General features: G+C 51.0%; 1 protein-coding gene across 3 annotated transcripts in view; it reads left to right on the forward strand.

Annotated features, from left to right (window-relative positions):
* The window catches only part of FKBP15 (FKBP prolyl isomerase family member 15), a 78947-nt gene extending 58324 nt beyond the window's left edge, over positions 1 to 20623 (forward strand). For 2 of the 3 annotated variants that reach the window (XM_076052992.1, XM_076052995.1), the window contains 6 exons: positions 3240 to 3311; positions 3890 to 3979; positions 10884 to 10991; positions 15375 to 16111; positions 16766 to 16874; positions 18837 to 20623. In XM_076052992.1, coding sequence (XP_075909107.1) covers positions 3240 to 3311; positions 3890 to 3979; positions 10884 to 10991; positions 15375 to 16111; positions 16766 to 16874; positions 18837 to 18917 — 1197 coding nt within the window. In that variant the 3' untranslated portion in view covers positions 18918 to 20623. The remainder of the gene's footprint in view (positions 1 to 3239; positions 3312 to 3889; positions 3980 to 10883; positions 10992 to 15374; positions 16112 to 16765; positions 16875 to 18836) is intronic. The other variant, XM_076052994.1, reaches the window with a different exon arrangement.
* Positions 20624 to 24374: the final 3751 nt, after the last annotated feature.

A 24374-nucleotide genomic window follows, 5' to 3' on the forward strand; every position in this document is an offset into this window, starting at 1 on the left:
TTGGTATTTGTTAACCTTGGTATTTGTTAACCTTGGTATTTGTTAACCTTGTTAACCTTGGTATTTGTTAACCTTGTTAACCTTGGTATTTGTTAACCTTGTTAACCTTGGTATTTGTTAACCTTGTTAACCTTGGTATTTGTTAACCTTGTTAACCTTGGTATTTGTTAACCTTGTTAACCTTGGTATTTGTTAACCTTGTTAACCTTGGTATTTGTTAACCTTGTTAACCTTGGTATTTGTTAACCTTGTTAACCTTGGTATTTGTTAACCTTGTTAACCTTGGTATTTGTTAACCTTGGTATTTGTTAACCTTGGTATTTGTTAACCTTGTTAACCTTGGTATTTGTTAACCTTGTTAACCTTGGTATTTGTTAACCTTGTTAACCTTGGTATTTGTTAACCTTGTTAACCTTGGTATTTGTTAACCTTGTTAACCTTGGTATTTGTTAACCTTGTTAACCTTGGTATTTGTTAACCTTGGTATTTGTTAACCTTGGTATTTGTTAACCTTGTTAACCTTGGTATTTGTTAACCTTGTTAACCTTGGTATTTGTTAACCTTGTTAACCTTGGTATTTGTTAACCTTGTTAACCTTGGTATTTGTTAACCTTGTTAACCTTGGTATTTGTTAACCTTGTTAACCTTGGTATTTGTTAACCTTGTTAACCTTGGTATTTGTTTATTGCCAGGACGGGGTTGAAACCTATTTGGGATATTTTGAAAGATGCCAAGGCAGCGCTGAACCGCCATCCCCATTCCTACCGGGCAAAGCCCCCCGCTTTGAGGCGTTAACTTTTATTTTCAGAAGCCTCCAAACACGTTGCAACCACAAAATGAGAGCAGCCTGAACAAAGTGGGCCCTGTCACGTGGGAAATCCACACACACAACACGTGTCGCGTGGGTAATCCACACACACAACACGTGTCGCGTGGGAAATCCACACACACAACACGTGTCACGTGGGAAATCCACACACACAACACGTGTCGCGCGTGGGAAATCCACACACACAACACGTGTCGTGCGTGGGAAATCCACAGACAACACGTATCACGTGGGTAATCCACACACACAACACGTGTCATGCGTGGGTAATCCACACACACAACACGTGTCGCGTGGGAAATCCACACACACAACACGTGTCGCGTGGGAAATCCACACACACAACACGTGTCGCGTGGGAAATCCACACACACAACACGTGTCATGCGGGAAATCCACACGCAACACGTGTCGTGCGTGGGAAATCCACAGACAACACGTATCACGTGGGAAATCCACACACACAACACGTGTCATGCGTGGGAAATCCACACACATAACACGTGTCGTGCGTGGGAAATCCACACACACAACACGTGTCGTGCGTGGGTAATCCACACACACAACACGTGTCGTGCGTGGGTAATCCACACACACAACACGTGTCGTGCGTGGGAAATCCACACACACAACACGTGTCGTGCGTGGGAAATCCACACACACAACACGTGTCGTGCGTGGGAAATCCACACACACAACACGTGTCGCGCGTGGGAAATCCACACACACAACACGTGTCGCGTGGCAAATCCACACACACAACACGTGTCACGCGGGAAATCCACACGCAACACGTGTCGTGCGTGGGAAATCCACACACATAACACGTATCACGTGGGAAATCCACACACACAACACGTGTCGTGCGTGGGAAATCCACACACACAACACGTGTCGCGTGGGAAATCCACACACACAACACGTGTCATGCGTGGGAAATCCACACACACAACACGTGTCGTGCGTGGGTAATCCACACACACAACACGTGTCGCGCGTGGGAAATCCACACACGCAACACGTGTCGTGTGTGGGTAATCCACACACACAACACGTGTCATGCGTGGGTAATCCACACACACACAACACGTGTCGCGTGGGAAATCCACACACGCAACACGTGTCATGCGTGGGAAATCCACACACACAACACGTGTCATGCGTGGGTAATCCACACACACAACACGTGTCGTGCGTGGGTAATCCACACACACAACACGTGTCATGCGTGGGAAATCCACACAACACGTGTCGCGTGGGAAATCCACACACACAACACGTGTCGCGCGGGAAATCCACACACACAACACGTGTCGTGCGTGGGAAATCCACACACACAACACGTGTCGTGCGTGGGAAATCCACACACACAACACGTGTCGCGCGGGAAATCCACACACACAACACGTGTCGCGCGTGGGAAATCCACACACGCAACACGTGTCGCGTGGGTAATGCACACACACAACACGTGTCGCGCGTGGGAAATCCACACACGCAACACGTGTCGCGTGGGTAATGCACACACACAACACGTGTCGTGCGTGGGTAATCCACACACACAACACGTGTCATGCGTGGGTAATCCACACACACAACACGTGTCATGCGTGGGAAATCCACACAACACGTGTCGCGTGGGAAATCCACACACACAACACGTGTCGCGCGGGAAATCCACACAACACGTGTCGCGTGGGAAATCCACACACACAACACGTGTCGCGCGTGGGAAATCCACACAACACGTGTCATGCGTGGGTAATCCACACACACAACACGTGTCGTGCGTGGGAAATCCACACACACAACACGTGTCATGCGTGGGTAATCCACACACAACACGTGTCATGCGTGGGTAATCCACACACAACACGTGTCATGCGTGGGTAATCCACACACAACACGTGTCGACCCATGACGGTTTCCCACCCCCCCTTATTGTCGTGCAGGCAAATTGAGTTTACCGTCCACGCGGCGTACGTGGACGGTAAACATTTTGTTCGCGTTTCTCCCTTGTGATGATGATGATGATGGGACTGTGTTGGGGTGAACGTTGAGATTTATAAAGGGGGGCGGGGGGCACGGTGTGACCGATGGGGTCTGAGTTGGTCTGTAATAAGCTGGGGCACTGATAAGGGGTTGACAGGTGTGTGACATTTATAGCGGCAAAAATAATCCTAATTACAGACGCTCGCTCAAATCGTCGTCATCGTCGTCGTCGTCATCAGCGATGTCATCAGCGATGTCATCAGCGATGTCGCCTCTTCCACGGCCGATGCGCTGACTTGCTTACTGGAGGAGGGAGACGGCTGTCTAAGTTGGGGGTTTGGGGATCATTGGGAGCGGACGCACTAGTGAGAGCTTCTTCACCACCACCACCACGCTGCGCTGTCTCCCTGTTGTCCAGCTGCAGCTGGCCGAGTTGAGCGAGCGGTCGGCCAAATCGGAGAATCAAGAGGCCCGGCTGTGGCAAGAGAAGGTAATCATCAGCAGCAGCAGCATCAGCAGCAGCAGCAGCAGCATCATCATCATCAGCAGCAGCATCAGCAGCATCAGCGGCAGCATCATCATCATCATCAGCAGCAGCAGCTTTATCTTTGCCATCAGCAGCATCATCAGCAGCATCATCAGCGGCAGCAGCAGCTTTATCTTTGCCATCAGCATCATCAGCATACCTGGAGAAAAATCAACAGGGGGAGAGAGAGAGACGCAAAGTTCAAATATACAGCAGCAGCAGCAGGCGTCAGTGTCGGGATCGTACCCACGACCTCCTGCGTACCAGGCGAGGTAGTTAACATCTCCTAGCCACCGTGGGGTTCGCGTCTGGGATGGATCCCACGACCTCCCGCGCACCAGGCGAGGTAGTTAACATCTCCTAGACACCAAGGCTACACAGGGGATCTTTGTCTTTGTACGCCTGGAGTGGTGCTGGCCACCCACACCCACCCCGTGCGCCGGGCCTTCACCGACAGTCTCCGCTACTCTGCTAACAGCGCTTGCCCCAGCGTGAGGCTTCACGTTGCGGGGGGCGGCGCCGCTGCACCTTTGTCTTTGCAGTACACGGTCCTGCGGCTGAAAGCGGCGGAGATGCGCCGGGAGTTTGAAGCGAGGCTCGCCCTGGCCGGCAACACGGACGCCCTGGCCGAGGTGAGGCCACGCTGCCGCACGGCCGGGGGCCTCGCCGCACGGCCGCTCGGCCCGGCGGCCCCCACAGCCCCGCCCACCCCCGGCGGCACCACTGCCGTCTCCCGGCGGGACGTGGCGTGACTGACGTCATGTGACTGATGTCACGTGACTGACGTGGCGTGACTGATGTCATGTGACTGACGTCATGTGACTAACGTCACGTGACTCATGTCACGTGACTAACGTGACGTGACTAACGTCACGCCAGTCACGTCAGTCACGTGACGTTAGTCACGCTTGCCTCCTTGCAGTCGGTTAAGAGTCTATCAACACGTAGCTATCAGCATGTAGCTATCAGCATGTAGCTATCAGCATGTAGCTATAACACGCAGCTATCAACACGTAGCTATCAACACACGGCTATCAACACGTGGCTATCAACACGTAGCTATCAACACGTAGCTATCAACACGTAGCTATCAACACGTAGCTATCAACACGTGGCTATCAACACGTAGCTATCAACACGTAGCTATCAACACGTAGCTATCAACACGTGGCTATCAACACGTAGCTATCAACACGTGGCTATCAACACGTAGCTATCAACACGTAGCTATCAACACGTGGCTATCAACACGTAGCTATCAACACGTAGCTATCAACACGTAGCTATAACACGTAGCTTTCAACACGTAGCTATCAACACGTAGCTATCAACACGCAGCTATCAACACGTAGCTATAACACGTAGCTTTCAACACGCAGCTATCAACACGCAGCTATTAACACGCAGCTATCAACACGCAGCTATCAACACGCAGCTATCAACACGCAGCTATCAACACGCAGCTATCAACACGCAGCTATCAACACGTAGCTATCAACACGTAGCTATCAACACGTAGCTATCAACACGTAGCTATCAACACGTAGCTATCAACACGTGGCTATCAACACGTGGCTATCAACACGTGGCTATCAACACGTGGCTATCAGCATGTAGCTATCAACACGTAGCTATCAACACGTAGCTATCAACACGTAGCTATCAACACGTAGCTATCAACACGTAGCTATCAACACGTAGCTATCAACACGTAGCTATCAACACGTAGCTATCAACACGTGGCTATCAACACGTGGCTATCAACACGTGGCTATCAACACGTGGCTATCAACACGTGGCTATCAACACACTACTGATGAATGTACTAGTGGTGTGTGTTCTAGTGGTGAGTGTACTAGTGGTGAGTGGTGAGTGTACTAGTGGTAAGTGTACTAGTAATGATTGTACTAGAGGTGAGTGTACTAGTGGTGAGTATACTAGTAGTGAGTGGTGAGTGTACTAGTGGTGAGTGTACTAGTGGTGAGTGTACTAGTGGTGAGTGTACGAGTGGTGAGTGTAGTAGTGGTGAGTGTACTAGTGTTGACTGTAGTGGTGAGTGAGTGTACTAGTGGTGAGTGTACCAGTGTTGACTGTAATGGTGAGTGTACTAGTGGTGAGTGAGTGTACTAGTGGTGAGTGTACTAGTGTTGACTGTAGTGGTGAGTGAGTGTACTAGTGGTGAGTGTAGTAGTGAGTGTACTAGTGGTGAGTGTACTAGTGGTGAGTGTACTAGTGTTGACTGTAGTGGCGAGTGAGTGTACTAGTGGCGAGTGTACTAGTGGTGAGTGTACTAGTGTTGCCTTTAGTGGTGAGTGAGTGTACTAGTGGTGAGTGTACTAGTGGTGAGTGTACTAGTGATGAGTGTACTAGTGGTGAGTGTACTAGTAATAAGTGTACTAGTGTTGAGTGTACTAGTGGTGAGTGTACTAGTGGTAAGTATACTAGTGTTAACTATAGTGGTGAGTGAGTGTGCTAGTGGTGAGTACTAGTGGTGAGTGTAGTGGTGAGTGAGTGTACTAGTGGTGAGTGTACTAGTGTTGACTGTAGTGGTGAGTGAGTATACTAGTGGTGAGTGTAGTAGTGAGTGTACTAGTAATGAGTGTACTAGTGGTGAGTGTACTAGTGTTGACTGTAGTGGTCAGTGAGTGTACTAGTGGTGAGTGTAGTAGTGAGTGTACTAGTGGTGAGTGTACTAGTGGTGAGTGTACTAGTGTTGACTGTAGTGGTGAGTGAGTGTACTAGTGGTGAGTGTACTAGTGGTGAGTGAGTGTACTAGTGTTGACTGTAGTGGTGAGTGAGTGTACTAGTGGCGAGTGTGCTAGTAGTGAGTGTACTAGTGGTGAGTGTACTAGTGTTGACTGTAGTGGTGAGTGAATGTACTAGTAGTGAGTGTACTAGTGGCGAGTGTACTAGTGGTGAGTGAGTGTACTAGTGGTAAGTGTACCAGTGTTGACTGTAATGGTGAGTGTACTAGTGGTGAGTGTACCAGTGTTGACTGTAATGGTGAGTGTACTAGTGGTGAGTGAGTGTACTAGTGGTAAGTGTACCAGTGTTGACTGTAATGGTGAGTGTACTAGTGGTGAGTGTACTAGTGGCGAGTGTACTAGTGGTGGGTGAGTGTACTAGTGGTGAGTGTACTAGTGGTGAGTGTACCAATGTTGACTGTAATGGTGAGTGTACTAGTGGTGAGTGAGTGTACTAGTGGTAAGTGTACCAGTGTTGACTGTAATGGTGAGTGTACTAGTGGCGAGTGTACGTGTACTAGTGGTAAGTGTACCAGTGTTGACTGTAATGGTGAGTGTACTAGTGGTGAGTGTACTAGTGGCGAGTGTACTAGTGGTGGGTGAGTGTACTAGTGGTGAGTGTACTAGTGGTGAGTGTACCAATGTTGACTGTAATGGTGAGTGTACTAGTGGTGAGTGAGTGTACTAGTGGTAAGTGTACTAGTGTTGACTGTAATGGTGAGTGTACTAGTGGTGAGTGTAGTAGTGGTGAGTGTACCAGTGTTGACTGTAATGGTGAGTGTACTAGTGGTGAGTGTAGTGGTGAGTGAGTATACTAGTGCTCAGTGTTCTAGTGTTGAGTGTACTAGTGTTGAATGTACTAGTGTTGAGTGTACTAGTGGTGAGTGTACTAGTGGTGAGTGTACTAGTGTTGACTGTAGTGGTGAGTGAGTGTACTAGTGGTGAGTGAGTGTACTAGTGGTAAGTGTACTAGTGGTGAGTGTACTAGTGCTGAGTGTACCAGTGTTGACTGTAATGGTGAGTGTACTAGTGGTGAGTGTACTAGTGGTGAGTGTCTATTCGTGTTTCTCCCTTGTGACGGTGACTTTGTAGGAGTAACGTTGAGCTTTATAAGCGGCACTGATAAAGGGGTTGACAGGTAAGGACAGGGTCGAATTTGTGGGGAGCGGTGGTGCAGCGGTTAGCACCACCCAGGCGCTACGGACCCCGCTACGGACCCGGCTGTGACCCGGGTTCGTGTTCCCGCTCACGACCGACGAATGTTTGAATCGCTCCTGGGTCCACTCGGCCAAACACGAGCACCTGGCGCATTGTACTCATCGACAGTCTGTTAAAGGGTATTTGGGGGATCTTTGTGTGTTCACCTGTGTGTGTGTGTGATTGTTCATCTCTACGTGTGTTCACCTGTGTGTGTGTGTGATTGTTCATCTCTACGTGTGTTCACCTGTGTGTGTTTGATTGTTCATCTCTACATGTGTTCACCTGTGTGTGTGTGTGATTGTTCATCTCTACGTGTGTTCACCTGTGTGTGTGTGATTGTTCATCTCTACGTGTGTTCACCTGTGTGTTGTGTGTGTGATTGTTCATCTCTACGTGTGTTCACCTGTGTGTGTGTGTGATTGTTCATCTCTACGTGTGTTCACCTGTGTGTGTGTGTGTGATTGTTCATCTCTACGTGTGTGTGTGTGATTGTTCATCTCTACGTGTGTTCACCTGTGTGTTTGTGATTGTTCATCTCTACGTGTGTGTGTGTGATTGTTCATCTCTCCGTGTGTTCACCTGTGTGTGTGTGATTGTTCATCTTTACGTGTGTTCACCTGTGTGTGATTGTTCATCTCTACGTGTGTTCACCTGTGTGTGTGATTGTTCATCTCTACGTGTGTTCACCTGTGTGTGTGTGTGATTGTTCATCTCTACGTGTGTTCACCTGTGTGTGTGTGTGATTGTTCATCTCTACGTGTGTTCACCTGTGTGTGTGTGTGATTGTTCATCTCTACGTGTGTTCACCTGTGTGTGTGTGTGATTGTTCATCTCTACGTGTGTTCACCTGTGTGTGTGTGTGTGTGATTGTTCATCTCTACGTGTGTGTGTGTGATTGTTCATCTCTACGTGTGTTCACCTGTGTGTTTGTGATTGTTCATCTCTACGTGTGTGTGTGTGATTGTTCATCTCTCCGTGTGTTCACCTGTGTGTGTGTGATTGTTCATCTTTACGTGTGTTCACCTGTGTGTGATTGTTCATCTCTACGTGTGTTCACCTGTGTGTGTGTGTGTGATTGTTCATCTCTACGTGTGTTCACCTGTGTGTGTGTGTGATTGTTCATCTCTACGTGTGTTCACCTGTGTGTGTGTGTGATTGTTCATCTCTACGTGTGTTCACCTGTGTGTGTGTGTGATTGTTCATCTCTACGTGTGTTCACCTGTGTGTGTGTGTGATTGTTCATCTCTACGTGTGTTCACCTGTGTGTGTGTGTGTGATTGTTCATCTCTACGTGTGTGTGTGTGATTGTTCATCTCTACGTGTGTTCACCTGTGTGTTTGTGATTGTTCATCTCTACGTGTGTGTGTGTGATTGTTCATCTCTCCGTGTGTTCACCTGTGTGTGTGTGATTGTTCATCTTTACGTGTGTTCACCTGTGTGTGATTGTTCATCTCTACGTGTGTTCACCTGTGTGTGTGTGTGTGATTGTTCATCTCTACGTGTGTTCACCTGTGTGTGTGTGTGTGTGATTGTTCATCTCTATGTGTGTTCACCTGTGTGTGTGATTGTTCATCTCTACGTGTGTGTGTGTGAATGTTCATCTCTACGTGTGTTCACCTGTGTGTGTGTGTGATTGTTCATCTCTACGTGTGTTCACCTGTGTGTGTGATTGTTCATCTCTACGTGTGTGTGTGTGAATGTTCATCTCTACGTGTGTTCACCTGTGTGTGTGATTGTTCATCTCTACGTGTGTTCACCTGTGTGTGTGTGATTGTTCATCTCTACGTGTGTGTGTGTGATTGTTCATCTCTCCGTGTGTTCACCTGTGTGTGTGATTGTTCATCTTTACGTGTGTTCACCTGTGTGTGTGTGATTGTTCATCTCTACGTGTGTTCACCTGTGTGTGTGTGATTGTTCATCTCTCAGTGTGTTCACCTGTGTGTATGTGTGAGATTGTTCATCTCTCCGTGTGTTCACCTGTGTGTGTGTGTGTGATTGTTCATCTCTACGTGTGTTCACCTGTGTGTGTGATTGTTCACCTGTGTGTGTGATTGTTCATCTCTCAGTGTGTTCACCTGTGTGTGTGTGATTGTTCATCTCTACGTGTGTTCACCTGTGTGTGTGTGATTGTTCATCTCTACGTGTGTTCACCTGTGTGTGTGTGTGTGATTGTTCATCTCTACGTGTGTTCACCTGTGTGTGTGTGTGATTGTTCATCTCTACGTGTGTTCACCTGTGTGTGTGTGATTGTTCATCTCTACGTGTGTGTGTGATTGTTCATCTCTCCGTGTGTTCACCTGTGTGTGTGATTGTTCACCTGTGTGTGTGTGATTGTTCATCTCTACGTGTGTTCACCTGTGTGTGTGTGATTGTTCATCTCTCCATGTGTTCACCTGTGTGTGTGTGATTGTTCATCTCTCAGTGTGTTCACCTGTGTGTGTGTGTGTGATTGTTCATCTCTACGTGTGTTCATCTGTGTGTGTGATTGTTCATCTCTACGTGTGTTCATCTGTGTGTGTGTGATTGTTCATCTCTACATGTGTTCACCTGTGTGTGTGTTTGTGTGATTGTTCATCTCTACGTGTGTTCACCTGTGTGTGTGTGTGAATGTTCATCTCTACGTGTGTTCACCTGTGTGTGTGTGAATGTTCATCTCTACGTGTGTTCACCTGTGTGTGTGTGTGATTGTTCATCTCTACGTGTGTGTGTGAATGTTCATCTCTACGTGTGTTCACCTGTGTTTGTGTGTGATTGTTCATCTCTACGTGTGTTCACCTGTGTGTGTGTGATTGTTCATCTCTACGTGTGTTCACCTGTGTGTGTGATTGTTCATCTCTACGTGTGTTCACCTGTGTGTGTTTGTGTGATTGTTCATATCTATGTGTGTTCACCTGTGTGTGTGTTTGTGTGATTGTTCATCTCTACATGTGTTCACCTGTGTGTGTGTGTGAATGTTCATCACTACATGTGTTCACCTGTGTGTGTGTGTAAATGTTCATCCCTACGTGTGTTCACCTGTGTGTGTGTGTGTGAATGTTCATCACTACATGTGTTCACCTGTGTGTGTGTGTAAATGTTCATCCCTACATGTGTTCACCTGTGTGTTTGTGTGTGAATGTTCATCACTACATGTGTTCACCTGTGTGTGTGTGTAAATGTTCATCCCTACGTGTGTTCACCTGTGTGTGTGTGTGTAAATGTTCATCACTACATGTGTTCACCTGTGTGTGTGTGTGTGGGGAGTGGTGGTGCAGCGGTTAGCGCTACGCTGCGCTACGAACCTGGCGACCCGAGTTCGATTCCCGCTCACGGCCAACACCGGTGACGATTATTTGAACCGGTCCTGGGCCTCCCCTAGGTCGACCCGGCCTCAAATGAGTACCTGGTGCGGTGTGTTAACATCGCCACTAGGGAGACAAAGGCGGTCGAGCGTGGTGTTGGCCACCCACCCCCTCGTGCGCCGTGCCGGCCTTCACAGGTGCTACTCGCTAACAGCACTTGCCCCAACAGTCTGTTACAGGCTACACGGGGGATCTTTGTGCTTTGTAGTTCGTTCACCTGCGCGTGTGTGTGTGTACGTTCACCTGTGCAGGTGAAGAAGGTGATGAATGGGGTGTTCCGGTCTCTGCGCTCCGAGTTCACCCTGGAGGGGACGTACAGCGGCCGCATGATCCTCGCCACCGTCATGAACACAATCAAGGTGCCACAGAGACAAAGGTCCCCCGTGTAGCCTGTAACAGACTGTTGGGGCAAGTGCTGTTAGCGAGCAGCACCTATGAAGGCCGGCACTGTGGCACACGAGGGGGTGGGTGGCCAGCAGCCACGCCCGGCCGCCTTTGTCTCCCTAGTGGCGATGTTTGGTGGCCATGAACGGGAATCGATTTCGGGTTCCCGTGTTCGGAGTGTGCTAACCGCTGCACCACCGCTCCCCACAAACAAAGACACACACACACAGACAACAACAACAACCGCCATTCGCCACTACGTGGCGGTGACGTCACCACGACGCTTGTGCCAGGCTATGTGCACCCTGAGGCCACGTGAAGTGTCGAACGCCCGCTGGCAGGAGGTCACGGGGCAGACCCAGGTGCCACGGGTCGACTGACTGAGATGACTGGCTGATGCACCACCTGTGCCCCCTACTGTGCCAACCTGCTGTGCTTTAGCCACCCGGCGCTCCGCTCGTTGTTGTTCTCCATTGTTGTTGGAGGGCGACTACCTCCAACTGCCCAGTAGCGTCCTTCACGAGCCTCCTCCACAGAGGCCGATCTTGACACCGCTGGTACCAGTCATCGGCAAGTCCACTCAGCTCCACGTCCTCCTGTAACACATCACTCCATCTCTTCTCTAGCCCGTGCCGCGCCCGTTTAGCCCCCTCAATCCGGCCGAACAAAAGCTGTTTCGGCATGCGGTGGCTGGGCATGCTGGCTACATGACCCAGCCATCGCAGCCTTGCCCGCCGGAGGAGCTCACCGATGGGCCCTTGCCCAGATCTTTTAAGGATTTGTGAGCGCCTCACACAATCCAGTCTGGTTAAACCAAGGATGGATCGTAGGCAAGCCAGCCTAAATGTTTATAACCGGCGAAGATGTTCCATTAGGGGGGTCCACGTTTTGCAAGCGTAGAGAAGGAAGGGAATGACCGTGGCCGAGAAGACCTGAAGCTTAGTGCGGAGCGACAGACCAGGTAGCTTCCACACAGCGTTACGCAACTGATGAAAACATATTGCCGCTCGACTGATTCGGAGTGAGACCTCTGCTGTTAAACTGGAGCCGGTCATAAGCACACTGCCCAGGTATGGGAAACTCTCCACTCGCTCCACAACTGCCCCATCACTGATTGGGAGTTGTGGGGGTGTAGTGTCCGATGGTACAAAATACCCAGGCAGGTGCTTAGTTTTGGTGGGGCTGATGGTAAGGCCCCACCTCTTAGTGGCACGCTCCAGTCTCAGCAGCAGCGTCTCCAACTCCTCCTCTGAATGAGCAGCTATTACCAAATCATCAGCATACATAACGTGGTTGAGCAATAGGGAGCCATCCCTTGACCGCACCCGGGCATCGATCAGCCTCCCATTATATCTGTACCATATGGAGATTCCCCCATTACAGCTATTGAAGGCTTCACGAACTACGTGGCCAAAATAGATGTTAAATAATGTGGGAGCCAGAGGACATCCCTGTCGCACCCCAAGGTGTACAGGGAATGGCTCTGACTCCCGGCCACGTAGTTTTACCCGGGCCCGCTCACCATCATGAAGGTCCTTAATGATCGTTAGCAGAGGGTCAGGTACTCCAAAAGCACGAAGAACAACCCAGAGCCCAGGCCTACTGATGGCATCATAGGCCTTGACCAGGTCAATAAAGCAGAGATGTAGGTCTTTTTGGAATTCCCTACACCTCTGCTGTAGCAGACGGACATAAAATATGGAATCCGTGCAGGACCGCCCTTTCCTGAAAACCGCATTGGGGCTCCGCAAGCCTCTCCTCAGCGTGCCTGGCAAGGCGATGCTGAATAATCCTTGCCAGGACCTTTCCCAGCACACTTAAGAGTGAAATGCCCCTGTAGTTGTTACAGTCTATGCGGTCCCCCTTCTTAAAAAGTGGGACCACCAGGGCATCCTTTCAATCCTGCGGAACCCGTCCAGTGGTCCAGACTGTTGTTATGATGTCATATAGGGCAGTCTGTGCACAAACGCCACCCTCCCTCAGCATTTCGCTTGGGAGATCATCTCTGCCCGCTGCCTTTCCTGTTCTCAGACTCCGGATCGCCCTCAGTACTTCCTCAGCAGATGGCACCTCAGCCAGCCACTCACAGGGGGTGACTTCTTCCAATATTTGAGGCACCGCAGCCTCAGCAGGGTCATCCTCACTTTGTGCCACGAGGTTTTCCTGGCTGAGGGATTTTCCCTCCCCCAGGACCTCACAGAAATGCTCAGCAAATCTGCAAACCTGTTCCTGGGGGTCGGAGATTGGATCACCGTTTTTTCCCCTAATGATGGTAATAGGTGTGGCGCTGCAGGTTACTTTTTTGATGGAGTTAAATAGAGATTTGTGATCACGGGCCACTGAGGCAGACTCCATCTCCTCAGCAACCCGCGACCACCACCCATCCTTCCAGCGCCTCACGGCTCTCCGAACCTCCGAGCGAAGGCTGCGGTAAGCCTCCTCATTCTCTGATGTGGGATTCTGTAGCCGATGACAGTGGGCCTGTCGCTTTTTCTCAACCATCCTGAACACCTCCCCTGTCAACCAGGGTCTCTGGGGAGGTCTGGACCACGTACCCAAAAGCAGCCATTGCAGCTGCATGAGTCACAGTCCTAAACCTCGCCCATTTACCCTCGACATCAGGAGGAGTCGGGGACGATGCCAATCCCAGCCGCAAGCGATGATGAAATTCTCGCTTGCAACTTTCATCAGATAACTGAGACCAGGCCACTTTAGGTTGGAATGGGGTCCTGGGTGTACACCCACCACCAGAGTGGAAGAATGGCAGGCGCATCTTACAGATGACTAGTCGATGGTCAGAGGGCAGATCAGCTCCACGGTAGGTCCTGGTGTCAAGGACATGGGCTCGCATCCGCTGGTCCGTCACTATGTAGTCCAGCAGATGTTCTTGCTTGGACCCGGCATGCATCCATGATGTTGTGTGGATGCGCCGATGCCGGAACAGCGTGTTGGTAATTACAAGCCCATGGGCTGCACAAAAATCTAGCAGCCTCCTACTGTTGTTATTGAGCTGATCTGGCCCATGCCCTCCAATCACTCCAGACCAGGTGCCAGCATCATGACCAACTCGGGCATTGAAGTCACCCAACATGATGACTCTATCCCGAGGGGCCACTTTAGCCAGCACCTGTGACAGGAGGTCATAGAAGGCATCTGACTCATTGGCTTTGCCTGCGTCCCTCCACGGATGTTCATCTTCGGTGGGGGCATAAGTAACCACGACCACCATTCCTCGCCTCCGGTTGATGGGAAGGCGAGCCCAAAGTAGCCTGGGGCTTACAGCTTCCCACACCTCACCGCCAAGCTCCCACCACCCCTTCATTCTTTTGTTCAAAAGAAGAGCCACACCCTGTTGTTTGGCAGTCTGCTGCCCCGAGTAGAGGACTGTCCACCCCTCATGGTGGCGGGAGCCAGAACCGGTCCACCGGACCTCCTGAATGCCACATAGATCCAGGCGGTACCGGTCCAGCTCCCGACAGAGGAGTGGCAGCCTCTCCTCCGCAGTGAGCGTTCGAACATTCCACGTGGCCACCCCTAGTGGTTTTTCGTTGTTTCTGGAGGAGCCCCGAGGGTAGATGTTCAATCTCCTGGCTCCACCAATTGGGGTTTGGCCAGGAGACGTCATAGATGCCTGGCCCCCCGGGGCCTCCGGCACAAGCTTATTAGTTATATATTTCAGTCGTAGTTTAGTGGTAATTAATTGAAGGTGGAGGGGTTACCAGCCCCTCGCACCTGTCCAGAGCCCCCGTTTAGCCCCTGTGGTGGACACAGATGCCATGAGGGGAGGAGCCAATCGAAATTGGACCTCCCCCCACAGCACTGTCCACGACAGAGTTGCCCGTCCGGCACCGCGAGGAGGTAGGGGGTTGTTTTGCCGGACACACAGCCACACACACACACAGCCACACACACACACAGCCACACACACACACAGCCACACACACACACACAGCCACACATACACACACAGCCACACACACAGCCACACACACACAGCCACACACACACACAGCCACACAGCCACACACACAGCCACACACACACACCCGTCACACTCTTGACAGATGTCTTCAGATCCCCGTGTCGTGTTCTCTGTTTGCCGTGCGTGTGCGCGCGTGTACACATGTGTGCGTATGTGTGTGCATGTACACACGTGTGTGCGTGTACACACGTGTGCGTGTGTGTGCGTGTGTGTGTACACACGTGTGCGTGTGTGTGTGTGTGCGTGTACACACGTGTGCGTGTGTGTGTGTGTGTGCGTGTGTGTGTGTGTGCGTGTACACACGTGTGTGCGTGTACACACGTGTGTGCGTGTACACACGTGTGTGCGTGTACACGTGTGTGCGTGACAACACAAGGCCACGACCCTCAGCCTCGTGAGCGGCTCCGAATCGCCGGACGAACGAGGCGTCTCCCATTCCTCCTCCTCTGCCGCCGTTCCGGCCTCCGAGCCCGAAACGTCGGACACTGCTCCCGACCGGCCGCCGTCCCAACCCCAAGGGCCCGGGGCAGGGGGCGTCGACGCCGGCAGCGGCGGCGGTGGCATCGCCAACGAAGCCTCGCGGCCTCGCGAAGACGCGGCTCCGCTGTCCGTCGTGACGACGACGACGACGCCGGAGGTGGAGGAGGTGGAGGAGGAGGTGGTTGAGGAGGAGGAGGTGGAGGAGGTGGAGGAGAAGGTGGAGGAGAAGGTGGAGGAGGAGGTGGAGGAGGCACCGCGAGAGTCCCGGGGACCGCCGCCGAGGGGAGACGGAGCCTCGGAGCCGACCGCCGGCGCCGCCGAAGGTCGCGACCTCGGGGACGGATCGCCGGAAGTTCGTCCGGCGGCGCCCTCGGCGGCGGCCGCCGGCGAGGGCACGGCGGAGAAGCTCCACGCCGCCGGCGAGGGCACGGCGGAGAAGCTCCACGCCGCCGGCGAGGCCGCCGAGGCCGCCGGGGCGGCGGCGGTGGCGGATAGGCCGGCAGCGGAGAGAGAATGTGACGTCACCGCCGCCGTCGCCGCCACGGTGACGGCGGCGGTGGCCGGGGAGGGAGATGCCGACGCGGCGGGCAGCGGCGTCCCCGAGCGGCCGACGAGCGTTGCCGGGATGCCGAAGTAAGCCGGAACGTTTCGAGCGCCTCCTGTGTGGCGTGATAACTCAAGTAAAGATGAGCTGTGATGCACCTTTATATCATCTCCTTTGAAGACGCATTTCTTGAAAATTGCTTTTCGTGATTGTGGTCCTTCCCCCCCCCTCCAATTTGCACGGTTGGCTACACACACTGTACATACTGTACATAGACTCAACACTGCCCATAGACTCAACACTGCCCATAGACTCAACACTACCCATAGACTCAACACTACCCATAGACTCAACACTGCCCATAGACTCAACACTGCCCATAGACTAACACTGCCCACAGACTCAACACTGCCCATAGACTCAACACTGCCCATAGACTCAACACTGCCCATAGACTCAACACTGCCGATAGACTCAACACTGCCCATAGACTCAACATTGCCCACAGACTCAACACTGCCCATAGACTCAACACTGCCCATAGACTCAACACTGGCCATAGACTCAACACTGCCCATAGACTCAACACTGCCCATAGACTCAACACTGCACCATAGACTCAACACTGCCCATAGACTCAACACTGCCCATAGACTCAACACTACCCGTAGACTCAACACCGCCCTTGCCCCAACAGTCTATGTGAGGCTATCCGTGGATCTTCGTCTTTGTGTGTGACACAGGCAGCCACCATCTTCCGTGGGCGACGAGGAGGAGGATGAGGAGCAGCAAGATGGAAACCTCTTCTCATACGAGGCGCCCAACAGGAAGATCTCGCGAGACTACAGCGGAGTGAGTGTGGAAGAGTAGGCCAAGCAATGGCCGTCCCTCGCCGAACATGTGGCGGTGTTCACGCTTTCACCTCCTCGACCCTCGGCCATTCGGGAACGCACACCGTTATAACACAGCGCACACACACCGTTATAACACAGAGCACACACACCGTTATAACACAGAACGCACACACACCGTTATAACACAGAACGCACACACACCGTTATAACACAGAACGCACACACACCGTTATAACACAGAACACACACACCGTTATAACACAGAACGCACACACCGTTATAATACAGAACGTACACACCGTTATAACACAGAACACAAACACACCGTTATAACACAGAGCACACACACCGTTATAACACAGAACGCACATACACCGTTATAACACAGCGCACACCGTTATAACACAGAATGCACACACTCCGTTATAACACAGAACGCACACACCGTTATAATACAGAACGTACACACCGTTATAACACAGAACGCACACACTCCGTTATAACACAGAACGCGCACACTCCGTTATAACACAACGCGCACACACCGTTATAACACAGAATGCACACACACCGTTATAACACAGAACGCACACACACCGTTATAACACAGAACGCGCACACACCGTTATAACACAGAACGCGCACACACCGTTATAACACAGAACGCACACACACCGTTATAACACTGAGCGCACACACACCGTTATAACACAGCGCACACACTCCGTTATAACACAGAACACACACACCGTTATAACACAGCACACACACCGTTATAACACAGAGCGCACACACCGTTATAACACAGAACGGGCACACACCATTATAACGCAGAACGCACACACACCGTTATAACACAGAACGCACACACCGTTATAACACAGAACGCACACACCATTATAGCACAGAACGCACACACACCGTCATAACACAGAACGCACACACACCATTATAACACAGAACCCACACACCGTTATAACACAGAACGTACACACCGTTATAACACAGAATGCACACTCCGTTATAACACAGAGCGCACACACCGTTATAACACAGAACGCACACACATCGTTATAACACAGAACGCACACACTCCGTTATAACACAGAACGCACACACTCCGTTATAACAATACGCGCACACACCGTTATAACACAGAACGCGCACACTCCGTTATGACACAGAACGCGCACACACCGTTATAACACAGAACACGCACACACCGTTATAACACAGAACGCGCACACTCCGTTATGACAGAGAACGCGCACACACCGTTATAACACAGAATGCACACACACCGTTATAACACAGAACGCGCACACACCGTTATAACACAGAACGCGCACACACCGTTATAACACAGAACACACACACCGTTATAACACAGAACGCACACACCGTTATAATACAGAACGTGCACACACCGTTATAACACAGTGCACACACCGTTATAACACAGCGCACACACACCGTTATAACATTGAACGTGCACACACCGTTATAACACAGAACGCACACACACCATTATAACACTGAACGCACGCACACCGTTATAACACTGAACGTGCACACCGTTATAACACTGAACGTGCACACCGTTATGACACTGAACGTGCACACCGTTATAACACTGAACGTGCACACCGTTATAACACGGAACGTGCCCACCGTTATAACACTGAACGTCCACACCGTTATAACGCGGTGGAGTTGGGGGGTAGTTGGAGTGATTTAAGAATCTTGCCGCCCCCCCCCCCCCCCCCATCGTTTCCACTGCCGTGCCCCGGAAGATGGGAAGTCGGGTGGCACTGCCGACCGTTACTCCGCCACTGTGGCGGCTTGCACAGACAGTAACACACAGTAACAGACAGTAACACACAGTAACACACAGTAACACAGTAACACACAGTAACACAGTAACACACAGTAACGAGCGTTCGTGTTCTTGTTTTTTCAGAGTCCTGTTGAGAAACCTGGACCACCTCCTCTCTTCGGAGATGATGAAGAAGACGACGATGATGTGGATTGGTTGAAATGAAGATGTCTGTGTGTGTGTGTGTGTACGTGTGTGTGTGCGTGCGCACATTTGTGTGTGTGTGTGAGTACGTGGATGTAGTGTTTGTGTGTACGCACGTTTGTGTGCGTGCACGTGCGTGTGCGTGCGTGCGTGTACATGTGTGTACGTGTGTGTACGTGTGTGGGCGTGCGCGCACAGCATGTTGGCACAGTAGGGGGCACAGGTGGTGCATCAGCCAGTCATCTCAATCAGTTGAAACCGTGCCAGCGGGCGTTCGACACTTCACGTGGCCTCAACATGCACATGGCCTGGCACAAGCGTCGTGGTGACGTCACCGCCACTTAGTGGCGAATGGCGGTGGTTGTTGTTGTTGTTGCGTGCGCGCGGTTAAAGACAACAGACGCATATCTCCCATGCAGTGCAGCCTGCGTCCCCCTGGCAATCTGAGTTCAATTCCCAGCAACAGCCAACATTGGTGGCAAGTGATATCTGAACCGGTCTTGCGCCCCATCTTGGTCGACTCGCCATCAAGCGAGTACCTGGGTGCGGTGTGTAGAATGTGTAAAACATCACCACTGGGGAGACAAAGGCGGTTGGGCGTGAGGCCTGGCCACACCAACCCCTCGTGCACCACGCCGGCCGTCGATAAGTGCTCGCTGACAAGTGCTCGCCCCCAATGGCCTTCGTAGGCCACGCAGGGGATCTGTGTCTTTACCGCGTGTTACATCGCGTGGCTGTGTGTTGTAAGAAGAACCCGTATCGTGGTGGGTCCTTGTGCTGCTCAATACTACCAACAGACCTCGGTTCGATTTCTGCCCCTGTTGCAAATAAAGGGTCCAGTAAACGTGCTGCAATGTTGGGACAACTTCGGTTGATGTCGAGACAACGTGTGTTTAAGAGGAAGATGGGTAGGCCAGTTTGAGGGATGCTTTCATAATTTTTGGATTGCATCCGAGACAAAAATTGGGCCGAGATTACTTTAAAAAAAGTGTATCTGGAAAATCGCATTGATTTGGATTGATTACTAAAATGTGATGTTCCCGGAAGCAGCCGCGAAACCGATGACTTCAAAGGAAGTGAAATTATTCGCGTGTGTGCTATCACAGGAAGTGACATCGGTCGTGTGTGTGCCATCACAGGAAGTGACATCGCTCGCGTGTGTGACATCACAGGAAGTGACATCACTCGCGTGTGTGCCATCACAGGAAGTGACATCGCTCGCGTGTGTGACATCACAGGAAGTGGCGTTGCTCGCATGTGTGTGTGCCACCACAGGAAGTGACATCACTCGTGTGTGTGTGCCACCACAGGAAGTGACATCACTCGCGTGTGTGCCATTACAGGAAGTGACATCACTCGCGTGTGTGCCATCACAGGAAGTGACATCGCTCGCGTGTGTGCAATCACAGGAAGTGACATCGCTCGCGTGTGTGCCATCACAGGAAGTGACATCGCTCGCGTGTGTGCCACCACAGGAAGTGACGTCCCTCGCGTGTGTGCCATCACAGGAAGTGACATCACTCGCGTGTGTGCCGTCACAGGAAGTGACATCACTCGCGTGTGTGCCATCACAGGAAGTGACATCACTCGCGTGTGTGCCATCACAGGAAGTGGCACCGTCTCCACAGCGTCAACGCCGTTTGGTTTTCGCAAAATGCGCTGTTGCAGTGACGCCCCTTGTTGCTCAAACGGTTCAAGATATTAAAATTTTCACGTTAAAATCATGACTTTTGCTGGTGGAACTCGATGGTAAAGTTCGCTGATGAATATTGCGAAACGTTAAACATGACTGCATTTCGCAAGTTATTAAGACGTAATACATTTACGTACAAAAAAATCTAATAAACTGTGGAACTTGCCCAATTTATCCGAAATCAGATGTATCTGGAAAAATGAAATTATACTAAAAGTCATCCCAAGCAAGCACCTCCGATTAGCACGGTTGGCTACGTACGGTGCGAAAGAAGTTAATTGCTTTCGAGCAATCCTGACTGCCGATCAGACACTGTCGAAATTGGTCCAGAGTTTTTCTTGTATTGAAGCAATTCGGCTGGATGACATCGCACTCGCACAGAAGGCCATGCAGGCGATGAGGCAAGGCTGCCTTGGCTGGGTTCACATAGGGGCCGGCCATAAATGATGTCACACACCGAGAGCGGGGGGGGGTGGAAGACATTTGTGACGATGTGTGACAATGGGGGGAGGGGGGGGGTTGAGAAATGTGACGTCACATCAGAATGCGCAAATTTAAATAAATATAGACAACACGTTCTACTTAATTGAATAGACGCTTTAATAAATGTTTTCTGCAACATCAGAGTGTCAGCGCCACATTAAATACGCACTACAATGACAATAGTTTAAAGCGATTTGAAGCATGTTTTATATTTTTTTGTGGGGGGGGCAGGGCTTTGTGACGTCATTAGAGGGGGTGGGGGTCTGACTTTTTGTGACGCCGAGTGACGAAGGGGGGGGGGTCAAAAATCGTCCAAAATCGCGTGACGTCATTTATGGACGGCCCCATAGCCCGCTCGACCGGATCGAGGGGGCTAAAACCGGCACTACACGGACTGGAGAATCGATGGAGCTGTACGGGAGGCTGTGGAGCTGAGTGGACTTGCCGACGGCTGATGCCAGCGGTGTCGAGATCGGCCTCCGTATGAGGAGGCTCGTGAAGGACGCTGCTGGGCAATTGGAAGGAGTCACCCTCCCAACAACAACAGAGGACAAAGGAGAAATGCTCACAACAACGAGCGGAGCCCCAGGCAGATAAAATACAGCAGGTTGGCACAGTATAGGGGGGTACAGTTGGTGGTGCATCTACCGGTCCATCTCAGTCAGCCAACCCATGGCACCTGCTGGGTCTGTCACGTGACCTCAAAGTGCACCCAGTCTGGCACAGACGCCATGGTGACGTCACCGTCACTTAGTGGCGAATGGCGCTGGTGTTGGTGTTGAGACGGCTTCTTTGCTGAGTAGCGCGCACAGTACACACGCACTGTGTGTCTGTGAGTATCTCTATGTATCTCTGTGTATCTCTGTGTGTCTGTCTGTGAGTATCTCTATGTATCTCTGTGTATATGTATCTTTGTGTCTGTGAGTATCTCTGTATCTCTGTGTATCTCTGTGTGTCTGTCTGTGAGTATCTCTGTGTACCTCTGTGTATCTCTGTGTATCTGTCTGTGAGTATCTCTATGTATCTCTGTGTATCTCTATGTATCTTTGTGTGTCTGTGAGTATCTCTATGTATCTCTGTGTATCTCTATGTATCTTTGTGTGTCTGTGAGTATCTCTAAGTATCTCTGTGTATGTGTATCTTTGTGTCTGTCTGTGAGTATCTCTGTATCTCTGTGTATCTCTGTGTGTCTGTCTGTGAGTATCTCTATGTACCTCTGTGTATCTCTGTGTATCTGTCTGTGAGTATCTCTATGTATCTCTGTGTATATGTATCTTTGTGTCTGTCTGTGAGTATCTCTGTATCTCTGTGTATCTCTGTGTGTCTGTCTGTGAGTATCTCTATGTATCTCTGTGTGTCTCTATGTATCTTTGTGTGTCTGTGAGTATCTCTATGTATCTCTGTGTATCTCTATGTATCTTTGTGTGTCTGTCTGTGAGTCTCTCTATGTATCTCTGTGTATCTCTGTATCTTTGTGTGTCTGTCTGTGAGTATCTCTATGTATCTCTGTGTATCTCTATGTATCTTTGTGTGTCTGTCTGTGAGTATCTCTATGTATCTTTATGTATCTCTATGTATGTTTGTGTGTCTGTGAGTATCTCTATGTATCTCTGTGTATCTTTGTGTGTCTGTCTGTGAGTATCTCTATGTATCTTTATGTATCTCTATGTATGTTTGTGTGTCTGTGAGTATCTCTATGTATCTCTATGTATCTCTGTATCTTTGTGTGTCTGTGAGTATCTCTATGTATCTCTATGTATCTCTGTGTATCTTTGTGTGTCTGTCTGTGAGTATCTCTATGTATCTCTGTGTATCTCTATGTATCTTTGTGTCTGTGAGTATCTCTATGTATCTCTGTGTATCTCTATGTATCTTTGTGTGTCCGTCTGTGAGTATCTCTATGTACCTCTGTGCATCATTGTGTGTCTGTCTGTGGGTATCTCTATGCATCTCTGTGTATCTCTATGTATCTTTGTGTCTGTCTGTGAGTATCTCTATGTATCTCTGTGTATCTCTGTGTCAGACAGCAACCTGCTGAGTAGCACACAGGACACAATGCTGTCCTACGCCCGGCCACATAGCCGCATACATAACAGTGCATATGTTGGGTAGAAATATGTTATAGCTGCATGAGCCAGGAGATTGAATATCTACCCTAGGGGCTCCTCCAGAAACAACGAAAAGCCACTACGGGTGGCCACGTGGAGTGTTCGAACGCTCGCTGCGGAGGAGGGGCTGCCACTCCTCTGTCGGGGGCTGGACCGGTGCCGCCTGGATCTATGCGGCATTCGGGGGGTCCGGTGGACCGGCTCTGGCTCCTGCCACCATGAGGGGTGGACAGTCCTCTACTCGGGGCAGCAGACTGCCAAACAACAGGGTGTGGCTCTTCTTTTGAACAAAAGAATGAAGGGGGCGTGGGAGCGTGGCGGTGAGGTGTGGGAAGCTGTAAGCCACAGGCTACTTTGGGCTCGCCTTCCCATCAACCGGAGGCGAGGAATGGTGGTCGTGGTTACTTATGCCCCCACCGAAGACGAACATCCGTGGAGGGATGCAGGCAAAGCCGATGAGTCGGGTGCCTTCTATGACCTCCTGTCACGGGTGCTGGCTGAGGTGGCCCCTCGGAATAGAGTCATCATGTTGGGTGACTTCAATGCCCGAGTTGGTCATGATACTGCCACCTGGTCTTGAGTGATTGGAGGGCATGGGCCAGATCAGCTCAATAACAACGGTAGGCGGCTGCTGGATTTTTGTGCAGCCCATGGGCTTGTGATTACCAGCGCGCTGTTCCGGCGTCGGCGCATCCCCACGGCATCGTGGATGCATGCCTGGTCCAAGCGGGGGGCGTCTGCTGGGCTGCGTGGTGGCGGACCAGCGGATGCGAGCCCATGTCCTTGGCGCCAGGACCTACCGTGGAGCTGGTCTGCCCTCTGACCATCGACTAGTCATCTGTAAGATGCGCCTGCCATTCTTCCACTCCGGTGGTGGGTGTACACCCAGGACCCCATTCCGACCTAAAGTGGCCTGGTCTCAGTTATCTGATGAAAGTTGCAAGCGAGAATTTCATCATCGCTTGCGGCTGGGATTGGCATCGTCCCCGACTCCTCCTGATATCGAGGGTAAATGGGCGAGGTTTAGGACTGTGACTCATGCAGCTGCAATGGCTGCTTTGGGTACGCGGTCCAGACCTCCCCAGAGACCCTGGCTGACAGAGGAGGTGTGCAGGATGGTTGAGAAAAAGCGACAGGCCCACTGTCATCGGCTCCAGAATCCCACGTCAGAGAATGAGGAGGCTTACCGCAGCC

The sequence above is a fragment of the Petromyzon marinus genome, chromosome 59 (genome assembly GCF_048934315.1).
Source record: "Petromyzon marinus isolate PM22_M1 ecotype Great Lakes invasive population chromosome 59, UKy_Petmar_22M1.pri1.0, whole genome shotgun sequence".
In the NCBI taxonomy this organism is placed as follows: Eukaryota; Metazoa; Chordata; class Hyperoartia; order Petromyzontiformes; family Petromyzontidae; genus Petromyzon; species Petromyzon marinus.